The sequence below is a fragment of the Peromyscus leucopus genome, chromosome 5 (assembly GCF_004664715.2).
Source record: "Peromyscus leucopus breed LL Stock chromosome 5, UCI_PerLeu_2.1, whole genome shotgun sequence".
Classification (NCBI taxonomy): domain Eukaryota; kingdom Metazoa; phylum Chordata; class Mammalia; order Rodentia; family Cricetidae; genus Peromyscus; species Peromyscus leucopus.
The window spans coordinates 114,966,246-114,992,422 of record NC_051067.1 but is presented as its reverse complement, the minus strand read 5'-3'; the positions used below and the strand labels follow the sequence as shown (position 1 = coordinate 114,992,422).

At 39.9% G+C, this 26,177-nt stretch overlaps 1 protein-coding gene across 2 annotated transcripts in view; it reads right to left on the bottom strand.

Moving 5' to 3' along the window:
- The window catches only part of Cntnap4 (contactin associated protein family member 4), a 282,335-nt gene that overhangs the window by 83,139 nt on the left and 173,019 nt on the right, over positions 1 to 26,177 (bottom strand). For both annotated transcript variants that reach the window (XM_028892756.2, XM_028892757.2), the window contains 3 exons: positions 23,155 to 23,416; positions 13,818 to 13,967; positions 7,734 to 7,905 (listed from right to left, as the gene is read on the bottom strand). In XM_028892756.2, the coding sequence (XP_028748589.1) occupies positions 7,734 to 7,905; positions 13,818 to 13,967; positions 23,155 to 23,416 (584 nt within the window). The remainder of the gene's footprint in view (positions 1 to 7,733; positions 7,906 to 13,817; positions 13,968 to 23,154; positions 23,417 to 26,177) is intronic.

The following is a 26,177-nucleotide window of genomic DNA, read 5'->3' as shown; positions in this document are numbered from 1 at the left end:
CTTTACTCATAGAACTAAACCTAGAGTCATTAAATTCATCTGGGTTTGGCCAATTCTCAAATCTCTCCAACTACTTAGTTTTGAACATGTCTCACCATATCACGGCTCTTTATTTTCCCTAAGTGACATGGTGTGATGTCAACACTAGCCAGGATATCAACAGCTTACATGAAATAGTGTTCCATCATTCTGAGTTACTCTACTGCTTGAGCATGGGAAGGGAAATTGACTGAGGAGAAGGTAAAGGAAGAGGGAAAGGAGAGGAAAGGCTGTCTTTATTTACTCAGTCTGCAGATCTAGAATTGTCCCAGGAATGCTCGCTGTAGACTCACATATGAAAGCAGTGCTGGGGTGTTCTCTGGTGCTCAGCCTAACTCACAAGGTCTGCTGCTGTGAATGATTGATAAATAAAATGCTGATTGGCCAGCAGCCAGGCAGGAAGTATAGGTGGGAAAGAGAGAGAGGAGAAGTCTGGGAAGTGGAAGGGTGAGGCAGAGAGACACTGCCAGCTGCCACCGTGAAGAGCAGGATGAAAAGTACCAGTAAGCCACGCGCTACATGGCAAAGTATAGATTAATAGAAATGGGTTAATTTAAGATATAAGAACTAGATAGCAAGAAGGCTGAGCCATTAGGCCAAATAGTTTAAATAATATAAGCGTCTGTGTGTTTATTTGAGTCTGAGTGGCTGCCGGCTCAGGTGAGACTAGAGATAACTCCAGCTACAGACTGCCCTGGTTATTGTAAATCTCCAAGAGAAGGAACTGCCCTACTCAACAACTATGGAGCCCGGTAGGCTTACCCCCTTGTGGTAGCTCAGTTGCAGCATTAAATCGTAACGCATCATTTTAATCAAATCTGTGTTTGAGAAGCTATGTCATGAATAATTTATTTTTTTTTAATAGAGGACCATTTGAAACTAACAGGGAATGAAAAAGAAAGGCTAGCACATTGTCTGAGCTGATTCTAGGCTTTGAAAAGCTGTGAAGGGTCCAAGTAGGTCAACAGTCAAAAGACTAAATAATTGTGTTTAATTAAAATATTTCTTTTCAATTTATATGCATCACTTGACCTTTAAAAAAATCATTGTGTATATTAATTGAAAACAGCATTATGCTACAGATAATAAAACTATTATACAATGAAGCAGATTAACATATACATCATTTCACAGAGCTAGTTAATTTTTTAGGACTTATTTTATTTTAAATTGTGTGTGTGTGTGCATGTGTGAGTGTAGGTGGCTGGGGAGACCAGAAGAGGACACTGGATTCCTGGGAGGTAGAGTTTTGGGTGGTTGTGGGCCACCTGAGATGGTTGCTAGTAACCAAACTCTAGTCCTTGCTTTTGACCAATAAGCCACCTCTCCAGTCTCTAGCTACCTGATATTTCCCATTGTTTGTTTTTGTGGCAGAAATACCCAGCTAAAACTTACTTAGTTAGCATAATTTTCAAGTATGGTATGATTTGTGTCACCTGTTGTCTGTACCTTTGCTGTCTAGATATTATTTCTTCCAAGGTTACTAAGTCATTAGAAAATAAATACTTATCAAGTTCTTTCAATCTAAATAAACCACTTTTTAAAATCAAAGGGTCAGGTGTGTTTTTTGACATGGGGAAATCATGTGAAGATTGTCTGAGACATTTGGGAGAAGAAGCTGGGAACTTCCTGCTATAGATTGAAATACTCCTGGGGGACTAAGATGGTTCCAACAGACCCCTTAGCTTGGATAAGTTAGCTAAGCTGCTGGTAGGCTATAGTTTCTGACCTGCCTTTCCCTAGAGCATTTCCATTAGAAAGCCTTCAATTGTAAATTATTTCTTGGTCCCTTTGAGGAATAAATCTTCTCTAACCTTTTACCAGTTCCCTGATCCAGCAAGGGCTCTCTGGAGGACAACCCCTTTGAGATGCTGGGATGCAAGTAACAATGACAGAACCTGTATTCCCTGTCTCCCTAGAAGGATGGGAACCTAAGTAATTTCCATAAACACTGAATGGCCAACAGATGTGACATAATCAGGTTGAGAATCAACTGTTAGAAAATAAGTCCTCATTAAATTGTTTGGACCTGAGGCAGGATAGGAAGACAAGAGAAAGTAAGGGGCCCTGGAATCTGTGTGGTTTTTCTGCTGATTAAGAGTCAAGAACCTTCAACACAAGTGATGCAATCAGGATTTCGCAGAGGGCCGGCAAGATAATTCAGATACTAAAGGCACTTGCTGCAAGCCTGATGACCTGAGTTTGATCCCCAAGACCCACATGTTGGAAGGAGAGGCCGACTCTTGCAAGTTGTCCTCTGTTCTCTACATGACCAACACACATGCACACACATACATATACACATAATTACACACTCACACACAATGTAACTTTAAATTTTTTTAAATTTATGTCATGCTTATTTTTTATAAATACATCCCAAATGAAAGACTGGCTATCTGCATTCCTCTCTCCCCTGAACCTAAGTAACATACCTAATAAAAACAATTTTACAACATCACTCACAAAATAAGATGATTTAAGATTAAAAAAATAAATAAACCAGCTTATGTAGTTTTACAAAATTTTAAAATTTGTTGTAAATTACATCCTTTGAGCAACATTACTTAGGAAGTTACGGAATTATTTGTGTGTGTGTGTGTGTGTGTGTGTGTGTGTGTGTGTGTGTATGCTTGTAAAGAACTATCTCTGTCTCTGTCTCTCTCTGTCTCTCTGTCTCTGTCTCTCTCTCTCTGTCTGTCTGTCTCTCAGCTCCCACCCAAGTCTTAGGTATTATCTTCACATGTCTCTTTCTCTCTAAACACTAACAGTTCTAAAGTGTGTACTACTGCTTCCCACCTCTTAATAAACTACTTAGCTCTATCTCCCTCTGACTTGTCCTGAATTCTTTTTTTAATTTGTTTATTTTTTTAAAAAAAGGTTTTGTTCATTTTACCTACCATTCCCAGTTCCCCCTCCCTCCCATTGTTCCACCACCCACTCGCCTGTCTCCCCCAATTCCCACCCCCCCATCCACTCCTCAGAGAGGGTAAGGCCTCCCTTGGGTACTTTTCAGCAGTGCAGTCAAAACTCGAGCTTCACTTAAGTGGAGGTCCCTAATGTGGGGGTTCCTCGAGCTACTGCTGGCAGTGCTGTGCTATGTCTCCCCACTGCTGCTGAGATCAACTGCTTTTAAAATCTGTATGTGTGTGGTCGTGGTGTGTGTGGTGTGCTGTATGCATGTGATATATGCATTTGTATGTTCATAGTTGCACATGCGTGTGTGCGTGCGTGTGCGCGTGCGCGTGCGCGTGTGCGTGTGTGTTCCTGTGAAGGCCAAAGGGTGACATCGGGCTCTTTCCTTGATGGCTCTTCATCTATGTTTTTCTGAGACCGGGTCTCTCATGGAACCCAAGTTCATCAGCTGGGCTAGACTGGCTGGCCAATGAGCTCCAGAGATCAACTTGTCTTTGACCTACCCCCACCCTAAAAACTGAGGTTACAGAAGTATGCCGCCATGCCTGGCCTTTTACAGAAGTGAGGTCAAGTCCTCATGCTTGTGAGGCACACTTTAGAGACTGAGCCATCTCTCCAGCCCTAGCATCACATTTGAATAAAAATGTCAGGGATAGCATGTGGTTGAGAGGCACTATAGTGACTCTGGTAAAGTATCAGGAACAAAAGACATTTGTGGACTTCTAGTTTAGACTCAAACAACTGATAAGACCACAGATGCCTTTCAGAGGTTAGAATGAATAATACATTGAGACCAAGGCTTCCAGTGCTCTCATCCATTTTCAATTAAAAAAATAAATAAACTACAGAGCCTGCCAGAACATATTTGTGGTGGACTTTCTGCCTCCTCCTTTATCAGAGCTGAAGAGGGAACCTGATGCTTTGCTTATAGGCCTTTTCCAATGTTAACTGAAAATAGTGTTATTGATTTTTTTCTTGATTAAAAAATAGATGTTCACTGTACACAGAACAAAACAATCCAGGACAGAAGGAGAGCGGTCACCTGTAGTCTCACTTCCAGTCTCACTGCAAACATGACCTTGTATTAAAACACAGTCTTTATTTTTTTTGGGGGGGTGGGGGGTTGTTGATATAGGGTCTCACTCTATAGCTCTGGCTGTCCTGGAACTCACTACACAGGCCATGCTGGCCTCCAAATAGCAGAGATCCACCTGCCTCTGCCTCCCAAGTGCATGTACCACTGTATTCAGCACACAAACATAATCTTAAAGTAATTCTTCTGCTTTTTGAAGATCAAAAAAAAAAGAAAAGAAAGAAAGAATTGCATACTTAAACAACCATTAATTTCACACATATCTTATCATTCTTATAGATTTGCAGGAACGCATTCAGATACATAATCATAATTTATTTAATTTTTAAGCATATCAACTCAATGACAATCTAGTTTAAAAAAAAGGACATTTAAAAACTATTAAAACAGTACCAATCTTAGTTTATAGTCAAATCAGAAAAGGACAGAGGTGACCTTTCTTGAAGAGGTCTCAAAACTGTTTTTAAAGGGGATAGATTCAATAGTTTTACCTAAAATACAAACAAAAAGCCTTTAGTTGTCGTGGTGCACATTGTTTCCCGTTGATCTTCTTCCAAAGGCTAACGGGGCCCGTTTTTCTCCATTCAAACTACTCAGGTGAGGCTTTTTACATTTGTAAATAAAATGTGAAAGACTGAATTGTGAATTTTACTAAATTCATTATATGGTGACGTTTGCCAGCTTGTAACCTATGGCAATCTGCACTGCATGGCGGAGCTTTTGTCCTCACCACGGGCTCTAAGCAATTGCATTGTACACTTCCCTCTTTGCTAGTCATTCCAATACAAAGTAAAACAATCCATCAACCCATTTTCTCAGGCTTCTAAATCTTTCTTCCAGACATTTCCATCACTATTTTCATTGCATGTGACTTTGAACAAACACATCCATCGACATACCCAAACCTGAAGTGACAGGTAAAATTTTCATTTAGCCAGATTCTCTGTCCAGCACAATTTCAATTTCAAAGGCTTTCATAGGATGTAATGCTTGGCTAGAATAAATGATATTGAATTTAGATCTAGAACATTATCACATTCAGGGGAACTAAACATTAGGTTACCTGTGGGTCTCACATCCTCAGAACTGTAACTAATGAGAACTCCCTCATCAAACAATTCACTCACTGAGCTACTCTTCCCAGAGTGATGCTTCCTGTGCCACAAGAGATAGAATGGGCATCTTCGGGTGCTTGGAATAAACCTCCTTGAGAACACAGAGAGGCTTGGTGCATTTATGGGCTTCTATGTAAAAGAGGAGAAAGAGCAAAAGTGGAGGACTAGGGGGAGAAACTCAGACACTGGGAGGGGCAGGATGAGCCTAGCTGGAAGACAGTAGAGTGAAACCTTGGGGTGAAAGGCCAAGGGCTGGCCAATGCCTGTGAAGTGTGAAGCATGGAACTGGCAGAACAAGGAGGAAGGTGCTGGGTGAGTAAGGTCACAGTGATGAATCTTGTCCAAATCTTCTCCTACTTCTTATCAGAAGTCCCTGTAGCCTGATATTGTTTGAGACTAAGCATGTACCCACCACTCTCACAGAATGGTAGGTGGTATCAATGGCTTGGATAGTGACCTTCACCAGTTTGTTGATATTCTTAAAGAGATGATAACAAACAACAAACAAAAAAATGTATTTAGAAGTCTCACCCAACAAATGACACAGGTCCTGGAAACTTAGTGAGTATTTAGATGCTCACAACTGCTAGAGGTGTCCCAGCAACCCTCTAGATTTCTGTTCCAGATTTGTGGACAGAGACAGCTGCTGATCCTATCATTATACCATGTCCCTTAGTCAGTGGACTTTCTGGACTTAGGACAACCCCACTTCATGTCCACAGAGGATGAAGAAATCACATTTGCAAGAGTGAGTGTACTGGGTAGCTGTGTAAAAAAGACATGTGTATGTAAAAAGCATGAAGATGACTTTATTGAGTATGGGCATGAGGATGGTATAGACGTGTGTTTATGGACACATGTGAATGTGCACATATAAATCAGCATGAGGGTTGTGTGAAGAGTTTCCAGTCATGTGACTGAGCATATGAGTGTGTATGTGTGTGAAACACAGAGTGTGAGGACTATGAGTTTAAAGTACATGCATGAAGAGCCATGTATGCATGAGTGAGTATCTTTGTATGTATGTCTTTATGTGAAATTTTGATTCTGCTGAAACCCAGTTATGCTTTTTAAAAAGTAAAAGAAAAAAGGTTGTATTGTATTAAGTTCCCGTCAAATTTTAATGTTACCACTTATTTTAAATTATAATGTATTAAATCATTAAATGATCCATTTATTATACATGGATGAAAGATTAACCACCCATAATACTAATGTGCACCCAGAAAGGCTGAATGGCATGCCAGGGATGCAGTTCTGACTTCCTGGCTTTGGGGCTGGGCTCTATGTTTTCTTAGTCAACTTTACCTCTCCATGCATCAATTTCCCTGTTCTTCAGACATAGTCACTGTCAAGATTTTGTGAAGGTAGATGTAAATTCTCATAAGCATTATATGTTTAGTTCAGGGCCTGGTATATGGATTTAAATCTGCAATGGTGTGACATTTCATCAAACTCAGTAATTAAAATTAGCAGCCTTGGTTAGAAGCACAGCTGGAATGATTCCTTCACTATAGTTGTCCAGGTCTACCTACAGTTTTTAAATATTACTAACTGTTGGTTATTATGTCATAAATTGCTCATCCTTTACAATTAACTCTCGAATCCTTCCTTGCCATGTCCTTTGCCCATGCTCCTACTGAGTTTATGGGGTCATGCTAACACCCTGATCAATACAATACCCCAAGCATTCCTAGATGCAGTGATTCTCCTGCTCCCACACAGAAGACAGTAATGGAATGTGACAGTGCACAGTAGAATAGGCACACATCATGTTCCCCTAAGTATATTCAACTATCAGGGTATCCAAAGCCAGCCTGATAATCAACCACACAGGTCTCTGACAATTTTATTGCTTGCGTAACACAGTGTATTGAGTTGAATGACATAGTTTTGGTATATTTGCCGCCTTCTAGAACTACAGCATGGCAGTGAAGACAGCACAGTGGTTAACTTGCTTGCTGAAAAAGCATAATGACCTGAGTTCAGATTCATATAAGCCTCACAAAGCTAAATACAACCTGATAGCATCTCAGTAACTGCAGAAATCATACAGGAGGTTGGGAGGTGGAGACAAGAGTTCCTGGAATCTCATAGTCCAGAGAGCAAGAGACTCTGTCTAAAACAAGGTAGAAGTTGAGAAGAGACACCCAGGTTGTCTTCTTAATTCCACATGCATGACATGATACATATGTGTGCCCACATTCACGTACAAACACATATATGCTCACATATTGAATACACACACACACACACACACACACACACACACACACACACACACACACACACGGATTAAAAATAAATAAAAATAAAACCATAAAAGCATGAGCATCAAACCTTTAGGTTGGTAGCATGTTTATGTGTAATTAACAGTCACCTATCTTATACTTATTATTAATATTATTATTTGAAATTTGTTATATAAAGCAGCTTCTAAATTTGTTTATTTTTAAAGCAGATATAATTCATTTCTGGTGTAACAGATAGTAGTGAGAAAAATACATATATCAAAATTGAGTTATCAAAATTTTGAATAGATCACTGAGGAGATGTGAGGCTGTTCTTACCTGTCTGAGATGCCACATGAGTCTATCTGAAGGTCACTGAAGTTGCCAAGGGACCCCTGCTGGACTGCAATCAGATCTACCATTTTCTTGTTGATGGATATGAGTCTCATACATCCTTGAAATCCACCGAGTGGGCTCTTACACCTGGATCCAAAGCTTTTGTCTGGACATCCTGATAAGATCAAAGCAAAGCAAAGCCACAGTACATGATAGAAAAGCAGTGTTCAGGATCACAGCAGAATCTTATATAAAAATATAAATAAATAAAACAGACATTTGATTATCCTCTGCATTAGAGGAGAGAGATAACCCTGCTGAAATCAGTATTAGTTTCATCGCAATTCATGCAAAATATTATCTGTTTCCATAGGATCCAAAGGAAGTCTCTAGAGCTATAATAATTATGTGCACCAATTTAGCTTAATCTTAATTTAGAAGTTTAGCTATTGGCTCCAAAATCCTAGATGTGCCAGCCAGCAATGTCAAATCTCCTATAACTTAAGAGGGAACTTAGTCTTTAGACTGGAAAACTCAAAACATAAACTAGGACAAGTGTACCCTGAAGACAATAAAAGATAAATCAATAATAATGAAATGCCTTTGTACTTAAAGCTAACTCTCTGAGAAAGGAGATATATTGACCAAGAATAAAATTACTATCTCTTTATTTGATTAAATACTGTATTTCCTTATACATGTGAGAACTACACATATATTTGACAAATACAAATGGCTAAATGTCAAAAAATATTTTGCTGTTTGATTTTATTTATTCTTTGGCTCAGCAAAGAATGTTCTCTTAATGTCAATTTTTTTTCTAACATTTAAGATTTGTTCTCATTATTTAAATAACAAATATAATATTAACCATTACTGTCTGATTTTAATGATGTTCTAAATGTTTATTCAAGTGAAGTAAATAATTTTATGGAGTATGAGCACATATATTTCGCTTACATATTTTCCATCAATCTTTCTTTGCTGCTATGGCTGTCAGCCACCACTACAATTTCACAGAATTAGAAGGGAGCAGCAACTTCTTAATTCCTCTCTGCTAGTTTTCCACCTGGAAATTTCCATTACAATTCAATATTTTCACCAAGGATATCCCTCTTTAATGCTTTCTTTTCCCAGCAAAATACATTTACATGGCAAGAAAAATCCAGTTTTATTTAAAGCTATTAGCAGGCACTCAGAAATATGCTATTTTGGTTTTAATGGAAATTTCAAAGTTTCAAATTTAATATATCAACAAAAGACCATCAAGGCTTTTTTAGTAGTGATTTGAGGTACACAGTAATGTATACATTTCCAGTAATTAAAATTCTTCTGGACCATACTGTATTGTTGTGTGACTATATCCTCCAACAGAATGCTTTCTAGAGGGAAAGGGAGGCTTACAGGACTCACCAATCATACAAAAGTTGTAAGACCTCCCCCTCCCCCAGATTATATAAGCAGTAAAACAATTGCTGGGGAGAGGTGGTTCTCATGCAGCTGCCTGGAAGTTCTGAAGGTAATTCCAGAGATACAGCTTCAATGAGTCACCATCCCTGCCAGAGTAAGTATTCTGTGATGTAGCTACCTTTGAGCCACCAATGTTCTCATAAAGAGCCCCAATAAGTACATTGGTTCATGAGCTACACTTGGATTGAATATTTCTTTGATCTTAGATGTCCTATTTGGAGTGAAGAGACATTTGCTCACTTTACCCAGGAAAGGCCATACAACATACAATGTTATCACAGTCTCCTGTAGCTAATTAAGAATGGCAGGATAGAGTAGAAAGGGTAATAGTTCAAGAACACTTGATAGTTCCCATACAACAGGAGTATAAACTACTTGGCTACTCTCTCTATGGTTCATGTTTCCTAACACATCTCAAACTATTTCAGAATGTATTAAATCGTGCAGTATATCTGTTGAAACAAGGCGAGACAAACTGAATCATAATGAAAGATAATACAACTGTAGAAAAAGCCAAGAGTCGGATCATGGGTACTTCATATTCCTGTATGAATACTCATTAAGCAAGAAATTCTAAGAATAAAGAAGGGTGCAATCAGGTTCATCTCATTAGTCTTTGAAGAGGCAAACATGGGGTAATACAGTGCAAAACCAGAGAGAAATTGAACACTGTACCCATTCAAGATGAAAGTTCTAAAATAGGAAGATTGCTGGAGAACTTTTAATGCTGCATTGATGGATGGATACATTACCAGAGGCAGTCATTGTGTTAAATACCTCTGGAGATGACACATAAATTACCACCATGTGCTGCTGTTCCCGAAGTGAGATGCCATTTCACGGTGGTATGGCCTGGTCCTCAAGTACCTGATGCTTGGTTTTATGTAGGGAACTTGAACGTGAGCATTCCACACCTCAGTTGGCATCCCCAGTTTGTGATGCATGCTGTGCTGCCCATCAAAAAGATTATGTAAGGGAATTTACAGAAATTAGACACGTGACTATCTTCCACGTGGAGAACTGAGATTTGAAATACATGGCTTATAAATGATGAAAGCTGAGCAGTGTCCCAGGGTGCTCTCTGATTCTTTGAAATGCACTCATTCAAAAGAAGAAAGGTTAAAAGGAAAGAGAGCAAGGTGATGGATAAATAGTGAATGTTTTGTGTTGCATACAGAGTTCTGTTCTTTGAGAACAGAACTAACATCCTAACAGCCAATGGAGCAGGCACTCTGAAGACTACAGAGCAGGAACAGAACCCAGGCTGTTGGGTCAGATGAACTCTCTACAGTAGAGTATGACAGGTAGGTTAGTATGACTGGACTTTGACACTACCACTTGGAACTTGAAGTTGGATTTGGAGAGTCCATGGGGATTTCTCAGATCATGGGTTTTTTTTTTAATCATAAATATAAACTGGTAAAGAATTAACTGTTGCAAAACTGTGTTCTACCTAGATAAAATAAGGAATCCCCATCCACACAGAACAAAAAGTTTTCAGTGGTAAACAACTGCAGCATAATGTTGTGGAGAGATGCAAAACTTTCCACTAGAAATTGCCAGAGTGTGGTCATCCCACTGCCACTACCAGCCTAACAATCAGGCCAGTACTTCACCTTATGGAGCCGTACTTTGCCCCTTCCCCAAATATGATTTTGCCATTGGTACCCAGGGCTTCCCAGGGAAAGATGTGGTACCCACTTGGAACCCTTTATCGCTAATGTTCTGGAACACAGAATTTCTAGCCCCCACATCCTAATAAGTCTGGTTTCTGGACTGAACTTGCCTTTATTTGTTTGTTTGTTTGTTTGTTTGTTTTTGTTTTTGAGACAGGGTTTCTCGGTGTAGTTTTGGTGCTTGTCCTGGATCTCACTCTGTAGACCAGGCTGGCCTTGAACTCACAGAGATTCACCTGGCTCTGCCTTCTGTGTGCTGGGATTAAAGGCATGCACCACCACCGTCCAGCCCGGAATGAGCTTTTCAATGCAGGCATAAAGTCAAACTCTGAAAATGTTGGGATAGCCAAGACCCCACAGGGCATATATTAAAAGGACTTGGTACTGGGGTTTTATTGTAGAAGCTCTATAGCATGTCTTTTAGGAATATCATAAATGGCTATAAATTTATAAACAATGGGAAAATTAAAATGAGCTCTTAATTTAGATAGTGGCCATCTGGGACATCCTAGAGAGACAAACATACATGATAAAATTAGTGTTTCTTAGACAAAATTATGCATAAGAAGATTTAGATTTTTTAAATGTTATTAGAGAGGTTGGGAGATAGTTCTGTGGGTAAGAGCATTTGTACAGCCATGAGGAACTGAGTTTAAGTGCCCAGCAGTGAAATAAAAGCTTTGCGTGGCATTGCACATGCCTTTTGCCCAAGAGCTATGGAGATAGGTGAAGATAGGAGGATCTCTGGAGCTGCTGGATGACAGCCTCTCTCTAGGTTCAGCAAGAGACCATGCCTCAAGGGAATAAGGTAAAGAGTCATAAGACAGCATGCCTGGCACCCCTCTTTGGCCTCCACATGCACTGGTGGGCACCTGCACCTGTACGTGTGTGTGTGTGTGTGTGTGTGTGTGTGTGTGTGTGTGTGTGTACTACATTCACACTTGCATAGACACAAATACACCCAAAAAACTTCATTGGTATTCCTTAAATGTACATATGATCTGAAGCATGGACAATAAAGGAAACTGATGGGCAACACATCTAGTAAAGCTTTGTGTAACTTTGTAATATCTCAGTAAATCTTAGCATAACTAAGCCATTTTAGAATAATATAGAGTGTGACATGTATATCACAATAAACAAAAATTACAGCATGCATATACTTCACTCTCAAATATTACAGTGTGGATAAACACAATAGCCAGAGAAAATGTATGAAATAGCCAAGTATTACTAAATCTGAACATAGAGGATATAAAATGCTGCAAGAAAGACAATGCTATTTTCATGATTTATTAACAGTTTTATCCAAGCTTCTATTTTTATTTTGTATCCTTTAACAATATGCTTGGTGTTTTTTGTTTTTTTTTTTTTCTTATTTCTTTCTCTGTTCTAAATCTTTCCCTTTGGATTGAAAGCTCTGGGTTCACGTATTCCATACTATTGATTAAAAGACTGTGTTCCTCTGGGTAACCATGAAATCCATTGTGTTTTGTGAAGCGACTTAGTCCATAGATGAGCAAATATCCATCTGGGAAGCAATTATGTCATTTCAAATTGTAGTCTTTTGCTGCCTTTTGCAGTAGTGGATTTTACTTTTAATTACATGTACATATGTGTTTCTCTGTGTGGGTGTGTGTATGTGAGTGCAAGTACCACAGAAGTCAGAAGAGGGTGTTGGATCCCATGAAGCTGGAGTTACATGTGATGTGAGCCTCCACGTGGTTTTTGGGAGTTGAACCTCGGTCCTCTGTAAGAGCAGCAGCACTCTTAACCACTGAGCCATCTCTCTAGCTCCTTGTTTTTGTCTTCCTTATTTCATTTTGTTTTGATTTGTTCTTTAATTTGCATTTAACCTCTGGCCTATGTCTTTATAATAATTCTTAGAAAATAATTTGAATTTTATTGGTAATTATTGAAAATTGAAAATCATTTTCCATATCAAAAATGATTCTAGAATTGGTAATTATTTTTAAGATTTATTTCATTTTTAATTGTGTGTGTGTGTGTATGTGTGTGTGTGTGTCTGGGCATCAAAGGCTGGAGGCTAGAGTTACAGGCTATTGTGAGCTACCTGACATGAGTCTGGGAAGCAAACTCTAATCCGCTAGAAGAGCAGTATGAACTTTTAACCACAAATGCTTCCTCCTGGCCCCAGAAGCAACTATTAAACTGTAGTGAAGCAACAGCCAAACAATGATAATACGGAAAGCGCTATGACATAGCTAACTAAGTCTTGCTACTGAACTGCACTCCCTATGTTAAAGAGTCTGTGCTTTCCTTTCAGTTGCAAAAACTCATTCTCATGCCACAAGTCTGCTTTGCCAAGCTTTTATTTCAATCAACCATCCATGAGACGGCTAAACACTCCATTTGCTCTTGTTCCCTAAGGAAAAGCTCATGCTGGAGGCTGGTGTCCTGCTTTCATCAAATGCACCAGTATATTTGTTTTTCTTCAGCAAAAAGACAGAGTTGCTATGACTAATTAGGTTAAGTTATTTGTCCACTGGCATAATATTGCTTTCTGTACTGGGCAGTGGGGAAGCAGTAAGAACGCTCTAGGGCAGCTAAGAGTCTGATCAGAAAAGCACCACAGTGACATCAACCCATCAAATCACAAGACAATGCATGAGGGCTATTTAACACTAGAAAAAAAATCTCACATGGCTTGGAAATAAGAAGTGAAGAAAGTGACCTACTTAAAATAAATCTCATTAGAGAAACAGTAAGCATAAGGAACTCTGCCTTATAGGAATTCATTTTAGGTCATAATTTGTCATTTTGATCCACTCAATATTTCCATATTTAAAGAAAATTAAAAATTAGTCCTGGGTTAGCCGGGTTAGCACTGCTTAAAGCATGAGAGATACCATCCCCAAGACAGAGAAGCAAGAACACAAATATGATCCAATGGACCACATGATCTAACTCTTTTTCTTACCTCCAAAATAAAAGGTGCCTCCTGAATTAACTTGCTCAGGCCCCAGCCACGAAGAAGCAGGGGTGACGTGGCCATCCACGACCACACTCAGGTGATTCCTTTTAGCAGACAAGGAGACAGAGTGCCACTGACCATCATCTAAGCCAGCACCTGGAGAAAGGAACAGAGAAATAGCTCTCAATAGCAAACATGAAGCGGTCAGTGACATATGAACAGCAGTAGACATTTTAGATCGACTGCAATGCTTGAATCTACTGAAGACTCACCTTCCATAAGGGACACATTACAAGACACCCATGGATGCCCGAGCCCCATACCTACTGTGCCTTTTTCTGCATATACATAGCTATGATAAAGTACAACTTACAAATTAGGCACAGTCAACCATTAGTAACAGTAACAGACTAGAATAGGAAAATAAACTGTAAGCATCATTTAAGCCCTATGAACTGCTTACTTCTGGAATTTTCCACTTAATATTTTCAGACCATAGCTGACCACAGTCATTGAAGCTATGGAAAGTAAAGCCACAGACAACTGGATGTCATATGAATTGTCCCCATAGCTAATGTGAAGGATATGCCCACAATCCCACTACTTGGGAGGATGGATGATATGGGAGGATTGGGAGTTTGAAGCCAGCCTAGACAATTGAGGGAGAGAGGGAAAATATGGGGAGGGAGGGAGAGAGATAGACACAGAGACAGAGACACAGAGACAGAGAGAGAGAGACCACGCTTTTAGGATGGTGTTGACTACAACTTCAAAGTGGAGCCCGTGTACATACAAGCTGCTAAGTGGACTCGGTGGTTTTTATAAAAGAGCACACGTTGTTGGGAAGGAAGAGTGGTTGTTGGGGGTAAGGGAGGAAATGGGAGGCAGATTTGATTAAAACAACATTTTATGCCTATATGAAATTATCAAACAATAAAGGTGTTAAAACAATATATTGTATACTAAATATCTTTCAAAAGAACCTCACGTAGATTAAACGTAAGCTTATATACATAGGTTCAACCTAAGATTTCTGGAGAAAAACATTGTGACAAGAGGCTCACAGGAACATTTAATGACACTCCTTGATTCAGCTTCATGGGAAGTTATCGACTATGACTGTCAAAATAACTTAGAATTGGTTCTCTCTCTCTCTCTCTCTCTCTCTCTCTCTCTCTCTCTCTCTCTCTCTCTCTCTCACACACACACACACACACACACACACACACACACACTAGCTCTCATACTCTTTCTATATAGCATACACAGTTCTAACTAGACTCACAATTTTATATAAATATAATGTTGCTATAATAAAAACCAAGGAGCTTCCACTAAAACAGTCTCTAGCTCTTCCTAAGGTGACACTCATGTCATTGTCCTTCTCCTCAAAGGCAATCACAACAATAGACATGTCCAAGGCCAAGCAGGGATAGAGAAGCTGAACTCTATGGTGCTTTTGCCAGTCAGTCTTACAGCCAGAGAAAACCCAAGTCAGCAAACAAAACTATAATCACCCTGTGAAACCCAGGGAGCCATTTGAAATTGCCTTATAAAGCTGAGTGAGTTTCCCTCACAACTGCAGTGTGAAAATGCACCAAAACTCTCTTAAATTGGTCACATTGTTTTGGCATGGATACACTAAAAGGGACACAAACCCGACCCAGGGTTGAAAGCATACTACTCTATCATCCAAGAAAAGAATCTTTCAGTACCCAACTCTGGATTGTTCCATGAAAGATCCTTGGACCCAGAAGTGAAGATGGCAGATTAGATACTTGATCTTGGACCATTTTCTGAGAAGGGACTCTACTTGAAAGACAGAATAGAGTCATAAAACCCATGACTGAGTAAGATTAGAGTCAATGTATCAAATTTCCCCAATGTGTCCTTCCAGCACTTCCTTTAGGAGGCAGCACCCAAAGTGGTAAATAAGCTTTACATGCTGCATCCACAAGTGCAGATGCTTCCAGCCACCTCTCTGACCCCCATGTGTCCTCTAACTTACCCTACATGAATGGCTCCAATCTGTTGCTTCTCCTTAGGTTTTCTCTTCATTGTTAGATATTTCTCTTCCAACCCCCACATGCTGATGAAGTTTCCGTTTCCCAATCTACTCCATAACGATTGTGAGTAAATGGGTCTGTGTGAGTGCAGGCATATACCTGCCACATTGTGCTCATGGAGGTCAGGAAACCTCTGGTGTCAGTGCCCCCTCTGCTTGTCTGAAAGTCTCCTTGTTGTTGACTATGGCATATGCCAAGCTAGCTGGCTTGCCAACTGCTGCAGATTCTCCTATCCCTGCTTCCCATCTTGCCATAGGAGCATTGGGATTGCAGACACATGCTACCATGTCTGGATTTTTTAAGTGGGCCCAGGGGTTCAGACTCAAGTCCTCACTCTTATTCCCCAAACTTTTTATCCACTGAATAATCTCCCCAGCCCTGATTTTGCTTTCTTCTTTAGCTACAGAGTTCAATATGTAACTCAAGCCAATTTCAAAATCACAATCATCCTGTCTCAGCCTCCCACGTTCTGGGATCCAGGTGTGTGCCACTTCATCTGGCTTGCATAGTGATACTTTTATAACATATGATAAAATAGATTACTCGAACATCAATGGTATATCAAGTACAGGTCTAGGGGACTGAAGGGATGGCTAGCGATTAAGAGCATTGCCTGCTCTTCCTGTGGACCAGGATTTGATTCTCGGCACATGGCGCTTAACAGTCACCTGGAACTCCAGCCTCTGGGGAGCCAGACCCTCTCTGGTCTCCATAGGTATACAAGGTATACAGGCATACATGCAGACAAAACATCCATACACATAAAATAAAAACTGAAAATAAAACAGTCTGCTAAGCATGTGTTTTATGCTTTGAAGGGATTACTTTGTGTTGTAATCATCTCTAAAAGTTTTATTTCTGTTTTCATACTTGTGGATTCACACAGGAGCTGCAGAGGGCTCAGGTCAGTCCAAGGACCATGCTTTGTGTAGCTGTGCCCTGGGCATCTGCTGATTGGGCACAGGGCAGAATTAAACCAAAGGCTTGGGGAGGCCTTTGGAATCCTACTTTCCATACAGAAGCCAAGTTAGATTATGAACAAATGATTGGCAGGACAACCCACTCTGCAGTTTGGCACAGTGAAATGCAATCATTTAACAAGCCAGCAGGTTATGAACTGGGGCCACACTTTTCGAGAGGCCTTTAGAAAGCTGAAATTTTGTGTAATAGACATCATTTACCTGTGGAGGAGACTTATTGCCTGTCAATGGGATGGATTGTTCAAATTAAAACATGAACGATCCCTAACATATTTCAACTAGCCCTACCTAGTACATCAGACTTGATTTCACTTCTTTACCTCCCAGCCTTCACTTCTCTACCTCCCAGTCTGATAAGAAGTGTCCCCTCTGAAAGGCACACTACTGTTAAAGGAAGGAACCATGCAACTTGTACTTTTTCCCTTATTAATTATATTACATAACCCCACTTTATCACAGCTTTATTAGCTTTTCTTTTCATCACTGTGACAGATACCTGGAAAAAGGGACTTTAGAAAGGAAATGTTTATGGGACTGAAAAGATGACCCAGTGGTTAAGAATGTTTGCTGCTCTTCCAGAGGACCCAAGTTCAGTTCCCAACACTGGAACTTGGCACCTCACAACCTACAGAAACTCCATATGCACTGAAACCCTCTTCTGTCCTCTATAGGCACTTACACACACACACACACACACACACACACACACACACACACACACACACTCACACACACACACACACACACACACACACACACACACATGCACGCACATACATACACACTAAAAAAAAATCCTTTTTAAAGAAGGGAGGTTTATGGTGATTTATGGCTAGAAGTAATGACAGAATTTCTGGTCATAGGAGTGTGTAGCTGAGATTATTCCCATCCCAGTAGGAAAACAAACAAACAAACAAATAAAAATCAGAGTGATCAGACTTGAGGTAACCTTCAACAACCCAAACCCACCATCCCATGTCTTCCCATCATGCCTCCATCCTCAAAGTTTCCACATCCTGAACACCACCCATACCTGAGGACCAAGAGCCCTAAGCCAGGAGCCTGTGAGGGAGATGTTTCACACTGAAACCATCACTCATAATTCCTATCCATCCTGAACATCAAGGCCAGAGCCCTGAGGAGGAAAGTACCCCACCACTGAGCTAGAGCCCAGGGCCTACTTACTAGAATCTCAGGAGTGAGTGTATTGTTGTTATATTAATAAAGTAATCATTGCAAAAATGTTATTGAACAGTGGTTCACAATTACTGTTCAGTGCTTTTTACGTATTGTGTAATTTATACCGCAGTGGTTATTTCCCTTGTTGTAAGTCTGAAGAAAATGAAGCTAAGGGAGAATGAACAAATACCATGGGTGCTATCCAGCTAGCAAGCAACAAAACAAACCAGAAACCCTTGCCTGACTCGACAGCCCACGATTTTCTCAGCTGAGCTGTGAGAAGCCAGCTGCCATACAGGGCCAGGAGAAGGACCTGGCACTATCGCATTGAACATAATTCAAGTCCCAGAATGCCAACATCAATAGCTGGGTGACAATAGGATCAAGAGAAAAAAAAACAAAACCATTTCTAGGCTGCCTGGAATGGTGCATGCCAGTAATCCTAGCACCAGGAAGGGAGAAACAAGAGAAGGGCTATAAGTTCAAGGCCAGCCTAGTCTACATAGTAAGTTCCAGGCCAGCTAGCAAGGTCTTGTCTCAAAATATCAAAAGAACAAACAAACAAAAATATTACTATTTCAAAATCTTGGGTGTACACAGACCAAAAAGGAAATAAGATTAATGCATAAACCATAGGCACATCAAACTTCTCCCTCCTCTGAATAACGTAAATAACTACTGTCACTGTTTGAATGTTTAATGTCCCACGGCAGCTTCATGGTTTGAAAGATTGGTCTCCAGGTGATACAAGTTTGGAGGTTGTGGAACCTTCAAGAGGTAGAGTTTAGTTAATGGAAGCAGGTCACCAGGAGCTTGTTCTGAAGGCTATGGACCACCCCCTAGATCTGGCCTCTCTGCTTCCTGAGCAGATGTGATGTTGGCAGGCTCTTCTGTCGTACATTCCTGTGATAATGAAGTATGCCTCTCTAACATGCCTTTCCCAGCATGATGGACTGAAAACCCCCAAAGCCCTGAGCTAAAACAAGTCCTTCCTCCCGTACGCTGCTTCTGCCAGGTACGGTGATCCCAGTAACACACACTAAAATGGCTATTGCTACTACTAGTTTCTCTTTTGTCAATTACCTCACTGTTATTTCATTCTTCCGTCCTTCTAGGCTGAGATTACAAAAAACATCAAATCATAGAATTACCCTTACGTCCCAAGAGCATTTAATCTGGAGCAAACGTTTGCTTTCTAGATGCCACCAGCCAATGAACATAACCCCAAATTTTATGTCATTCTTAACACTTCTGCATCAGGTTGCTCATGTGAGTCTCAGTGTATGTTTCTCTTCCTACCACAAGCAACAGACTCATTGTGTTCAAACTCCAAATACGTTCAAGGTGATCTTAGGCTGGGGAACACTGTCCAGTGCAAATATAAAAACTGAATAATAAATGAAAGGATTTGCAATTGCAGGTGGTGGAGAAAATAGAATTGTTCTAGACCCTTCTCTCCCCCAACCCAACTCCTCCACCCTTGTCTCTGGCTCAAACCACATAACTGTTACACAAATTATAGCAGGAAGTAAGAAGTTTTTATCTGCTTTCTCCTGTGTAATCTGCAGAGCTATCGTAAATTGCTATAGAAACAGTCAGACAGCTCAGCTGCCCCCAGCCTCTGCTAAGATTGTAACAGGCATCTAGAAGGGAAGATGGATAAAGAAAAACACTAAGCCTGCCACTTAGGGTAGATCCTCTGCAAAGGTGCAGAAGGCAATTACATGTCTGCCATCACTCAAGGAGCCACTGAAGAGTGGTGCCCATTCCCAAATATATCTCAGCGCTCTGAACTCACCAGGAATCCTACAATCACTAACTATCGTCACTAGCCAGAATTAAGGACCCAGATCACTAGATAGCTCCTGTCAAGGTGAAAATACGAGGGTCACTGGTGACTATCACTTCAGAGGAGGGCAGGAGTTTAAGGGGACAGCTTTACAGCATGAAGAGAGGAAGGCCTTAACAAGGAGCGAGGATGAGGTGGAACTGAAAAAGGGCTTTTTTTTTTCCTGGACGAGACACACCAAGAAGGCTGTACCATTGCCAGGAATGCAAGGATTGCACATGTCTGTTAAAACAGAAGACACGCTTCAGATAGCACATGCAGGCTTACCACAGTCAGGTTCTGCTGTGGGACCCAAAAGCTTGTTCATGGGACTTATTTTCACCACTAAAACTGCTGTCGGAACTTTAAACTTGACAACAAAGAATTTCCTTTTCAATAAGAAAATGTAACTGCATTGTTACATTAGGGCCTTGTCATCTGGATGGGTTTAGATTTTTGACATCTCTAACAGTGACAAGGGCTGAAAATATTTTGTGTCATGAGGGATTGCAGAGCACTGCTAAAATGTCTCATGATTTAGGCTAATATACTACCATTAATATTTCAAGGATGGCTTAGGTTCACATATTATTTTCAAATCATTTCAAATGACAATTTGCCAATAGTACACTCCATTACAAATGTATTCTGATCATTCAAATATTTGCATAATTCAGTTCTTTCTCCATATAATTTAGGGTTTTTTTAATGGAAAAGGTAAAAATATTTTGAATATTTTAAGCCCTTAAGATTGGTAATTCATATGTCTAATAATTATGAAAGTTTAAGCCATGCTTATATAATGAAAAGATTTTGTATAGTACAGTACCTCAAATGACCCCCAGTGAAAGACCATTTCCTATGGGAAAAGAAACTGACCAGGCACTCAACTACCATTTAAGTAATTCATTTGTAAATAAAAAAATTGCTTCACTGAAATTCACAAAAATTTACATACATACTATAACCTACTTGGAGTGCACTTGATAATGTTTCACAATCAAATCAATGGCTATATTATAATGACTCAAATAAAGCCATAAATAACTGTTGGATTGGTATTATATTATACTAAATCTTTTCATTATATAAGGATGGCTTAAACTTTCATAGTTATTAGATATATAATTTTGAGAGAAACTGGAAAAAAGGAGTGGGGGGAGTTGGTAGCCAATGCTTGCTATTTTCAGTGTAATTTATTTTACCACCCTGACACTCATAGTTAGATTCCTTATTATATGCTATGAAAATAATCATATAAAGTCACATGATATCATAATGGATTATGCCATGTCTGTATTCAAACATTCATTTAAAGATTTTAAAATCACTTAGGGTATTCTATGCAGAGCTATACCTAGTAATTTGTTAACCACACATTCCTATAAAGAGGTTGGAAGTGAGCTAGTTTCATGCAGCTCACTACAGAAATGTTGTACCGAAGCAGTTTCTTTAAGATGTTGAAAATTAGGCTATGGCTGTAACCACTTCAGAGGATGTCAAATACATCACAATACACTACACACTAATGACAAGCTTACATTTTTAGACTCTCGTTTTAGGAGCCTCTTAATTATTCATATGACACTGATTAGTTTATTTCCCCTTGTCCAGACTACAAATCTACCACATTGAACATTACAGAAAAAGTCACAGCATAGTGCTTCTCAAAAATTATAATTAATGCTGACTTTCTAGCACTCTAACTTAAACTGTAGTGATACAGGAACCCAAATGACAATAAAAACATACAAACAATAGGCCCCTGTACTGGCTGACTTTGTGTCAACTTGACACAAGCTACAGCCATTTTGGAAGAGGGAACCTCAATTGAAAAACTGCCCCTACCAGATTGTCCTGTGAACAAATCTGTGTTACATTTTCTTGATTGATGATGGATGTGTGAGGGCCAACCTCACTGTAGCCAGAGCCACTCCTTGGCTAGTGGTCCTGGGTGCTCTCTGAAAGAAGACTGAGGAAGGCATGAGGAGAAAGCTGTAAGCAGCACTCCTCCATGGCCTCTGCATCAACTCTTGCCTCCAGGTTCCTGCCCTGACTTCTGCCAAGGATGGAATGTGATATGGACATGTAAGTGAAGTAAACCTTCTCCTCTCCTAGTTCCTTATGATCATGGTATTTTATCACAGCCATAGAAAGCCTAACTAAACACCACGTTAACACCAATTTGTATACATGTTTTTTTCTATTAGTTTCAGAATCTATTTTAACTTTTCTCATCCTTCTTTCCCCAATCATATTCTCTAAATGTTGGTCATAGCTAATATAGATGAGTAGTACAATAATATTTATAAATTGTTTTTAAAGATCATTTATTAAATTAATGTAGCAATTTATCCCAATGGGACCTCTAGCTGCCAGGAGTGCATGCTATTCTATATATGAAAAAGCTGTGATGGGGATTACTTGTAGAAAGCTATATAATTTTAATGAAGAGACAAATATATCCCTCACCCACAGCTCTGACCTAGAATGAACATTAATTTTTGAGACACATATAAAGTTACCTTAATTATATTACCTCTAATTGATAAAAGGATACTGCATTATACACGAATGCAGAGAACCAATTGGTGCCTGAATGGCAAAATTTGCACAAATTGTTGCCTGTTTAAAAATATATCCAACTGGGCCAGGCAGCAGTGGCGCATGCCTTTAATCCCAGCACTCAGGAGGCAGAGGCAGGCGGAGCTCTGTAAGTGTGAGGCTAGCCTGGGCTACAAAGTGAGTTCCAGGAAAGGCGCAAGACTACAGAGAAACCCTGTCTTGAAACCCCCCCCCCAAAAAAAAATCCAACCATTACAAGGTACATTTGAATATTAGTATAATGACATAGACAGATATAGGTACCAGTGTGGCCTCTACCATGCTCTCACACCAAGGTGGACAATAGCTATTGAGCAGTCTAATTCCTCACTAAAGGACATTCAGTTAATTTACTGGCCTGTTTCACTGCCATTCACTTTTACCCCATTTCCTCTTGCTATGTTGATGACTTGTCTGTATTAGAGGAAGGGTCATGCATAGAAATTTCTATTCCCTCATCATTATCAACTATGTTAATAAGAATTTTGAACACTGGAATCATATTTAGAAGAAAAATTGGAACTAAGTTTCTCTAAGGAAGGGTAGCAATAATCTTATTAACTCAGGTATCCATTTATTAAGCAAATATTAATTGTTGGTTGTGCATGAAATTTGCAGAGAAGGGACACAGAGATAATGAAATCTTTCAAATCCATATGCTTTGCTCGCAGGAATACATTTATTACCTGCTGTGATGTCACTGGGTGACTTTCCTGGCTGGTAGAGATTCAGTTTAAGTTTTCCATCGCTGAGCAAGAGGAGAAGACCACCTGAAACCAATTGGAGTTCACTGAAGAGCAGAAGTCCTGCCTTATTCCAGGTTCGGAATTGAAAACTGGCTGAGATGGCTTCCTCTTTAGAAGATGCTGGGAGTACCAAGTAACTCCTGGTGCTCAGGAAAGTCAGAGGCACAGACTGTGGTTGTGAGCAAGAAAATGACGTATTTCCCTGAGGACAGAGGACAAGAACAGGCATTCAGCTTGTTACAGCCCACTTGGAATGGAATTTAAATGCTTGTGAAGTCTGATTATCAATCCCATATTATTCTAGCCTGAAAACAATTTGCTATACCATGAAGATCCAAATCTTTGCCATTTATCTCAAAGTTCTTGAAGTGTGTTCCCAAGTTTTCTCCCCATTTTTCAACCTTGGTATAGACTTGCAAAGTCAATAAAATCAACTTTATCAAGAAGAATAAACAGTGGGAGAAAATCTTGGTCAAACAAACAAATAAAAATGAATCTGTTAAAAATTGAACTTTTACTTCATACAACTATTATGTTGTATGTTGGGTGAATGTTAAAAGCTTAAGAGCACAAAATGCTAACTGTTAAAGTATACACTAACTTATGAAAGAAAGGGAATTTTAAGACCATCAAACTGTGGAGATGGGAGCAGCTACCAGCTGCAGTTTGATTCTATGCTTTATTTGGGTAGCTGCCTCCTGCCCTACACAGCACATCCTCTTGTCCATGAACAAGTATTGTATAGAGACATTATTTTGGATGAAACACACATACATTTTTCTATATTTCCTTTTTAATTATCTCCCTTTAATAAAAAATAATGAAAATAAAACCTTACTGGATGTTAGTAACATACAAAGAACATGAATTCACAGAGAATTAGAAATGAAATCTTCTCCATAATAAATATTCCTGTGATGCTCTTTGGGATTTTCTGCACAACGTGAGATTCAATTTACATATTTTGAATTTTAAGCAATGAAAGAAATTAATGAAAATCTATTTACATCTGCATTTTATTATCAAAGTAGTAAAGCTGGAAACAGTGCTTCCCAGAATTTCAATCATTGTCTGATTCTAGGTAAAAGTTCCCTGAAAACCTAGGATGATGCTTGACTCTCAGAAGTAGAGCACCAGCGATTTTCCCCCAACGGTGTTGAGAATTTTGTACAGTGAAGGATGAGCACAAACCTGTGGAGACAGTCACTGCTTGCTTGCTAGCAAGAAGACCAGAGTTCCATCTTCCAGAACTCATGCCAAAAAGCCAGGCTTCAGACTGGGAAGATGTCCAATGGTCAAGGCACTTGCTCTGCAAACTTGACTACTGGAGTTTGGATACCCAGAAACCCACACAGGTACTGGGTGGGTGGGGAGGCCACCTGTAATTCCAGCCTCAGCAGGCAGAGAGAAGGAGATCCCCAGAGCAAGCTGGCCAGCAGCGGACAGGCAAGCTCTGAGTTTGATTGACAGATACAGCTTCAATGAATAAGATGGAATAGTGATTGAGGATGATTCTGAATAGCAGCCTCCAGCCTCCACTTGCACACATCCACTAAACCACAAAAAAGCTTTCATGTGCCCACCACCACCACCACCACACATGTGGACATGATAATAAGCACAGAGTGATGCTGGTTTGTCCCACTGTCCTGCTGCCTTCCACTCTGTACCACCTATTTATCAAGACATCTGGTCCTTCTGGGCAGCAACAAGTCAGGCTGATGCCCACCCCAGATGTGTGTCATGAACAAAAGCCACCCAGAGGCAACATCTCCTGTAGAACCCTCACCTCAGGAAGCTGCCTGCATAAGCCACAATGCTCTGCCAAGTCAAATTGGTCCATTCACAGTACGGCATCGGAGAGTGACTCATCTGATCTTCAACCTTCCCATGCTAGGCTTTCACTTCCTGGTTCCTGTGCTAAGTCCTAAGTTCTATGTTCAGAGAAAGGTGCCCTGTTTGTAACACTCTGCTACTGCTTTCCTGACTGAACCATGACCAACAGTTAGAGCTAAATGCTGCCAGAGTTCCATGGACTTGGGGTACAAAGGAGCCCAGACAATATCCCTATTTAGACAGCCTGGCAGCTGCAATGATGTAACAACCTATAAGTTTTTTTATTTGTTATGAATGGCCATGGCAATGTTATAACAGTCTATACATTTTTATTTGTTATGAATGGCCATGGCAATGTTGTAACAGTCTATACATTTTTATTTGTTGTAAATGGCCATTGCAATGTTGTTTTACTTCTTATGAATGGCCATGACAAACACAAGTGTTTCTAGTTTCTTGTTAACACACCAGAATGCTCCCTGATTCCAGAGACTGTGCTCGTCCAATGAGCTTGTCAGGGAACAACTTCTTAAAGAAATAAAACAAAATAATAATTAATCTACTGAAAGCAATGCTATCTCAACAAAACTGAAACAGCCATGACAAAATTAAAAATGAAATCACAACAAAATTTTAAAATAGTTTCCATACTATTTTTTTTAATTTACTGTTGTTTAACAGTTATTTCCAAATTAAAACATTCCACCTAGAGGGAGGGGCAGGCTCCTGAGATTAAAGAGGTAAATAAAACATCACAAGTCTTAGAAAGCTGAAACTCAGGAACTTCTGGAAGGTCCTTCCACAGCTTTGTAAAAGCCACAAACAACTGCTCTCTCCTGTGAGGAGGGAGCTCTAGAACAGCAGCTTTGTGAGTCATCACATGTGTTTCAGTGGCCTTTTCCATGATGCAACTGCTTTTGAGTCAGGCTGGCTTCTGTAGGTAATCCGGTGCCCATACACCTACTAGTGACCCCAAAGGAAACTCAATGGCTCACCAAGTTGGACTTTGGTGCCATCATTATTTTGATCTGTTTTGGGTTCCCTTTCTGGAGTGAGGAGATGTGTGTGTGTGTGTGTGTGTGTGTGTGTGTTGTGTCTCCCCAGGTAAAATCTATCACGCATTTACT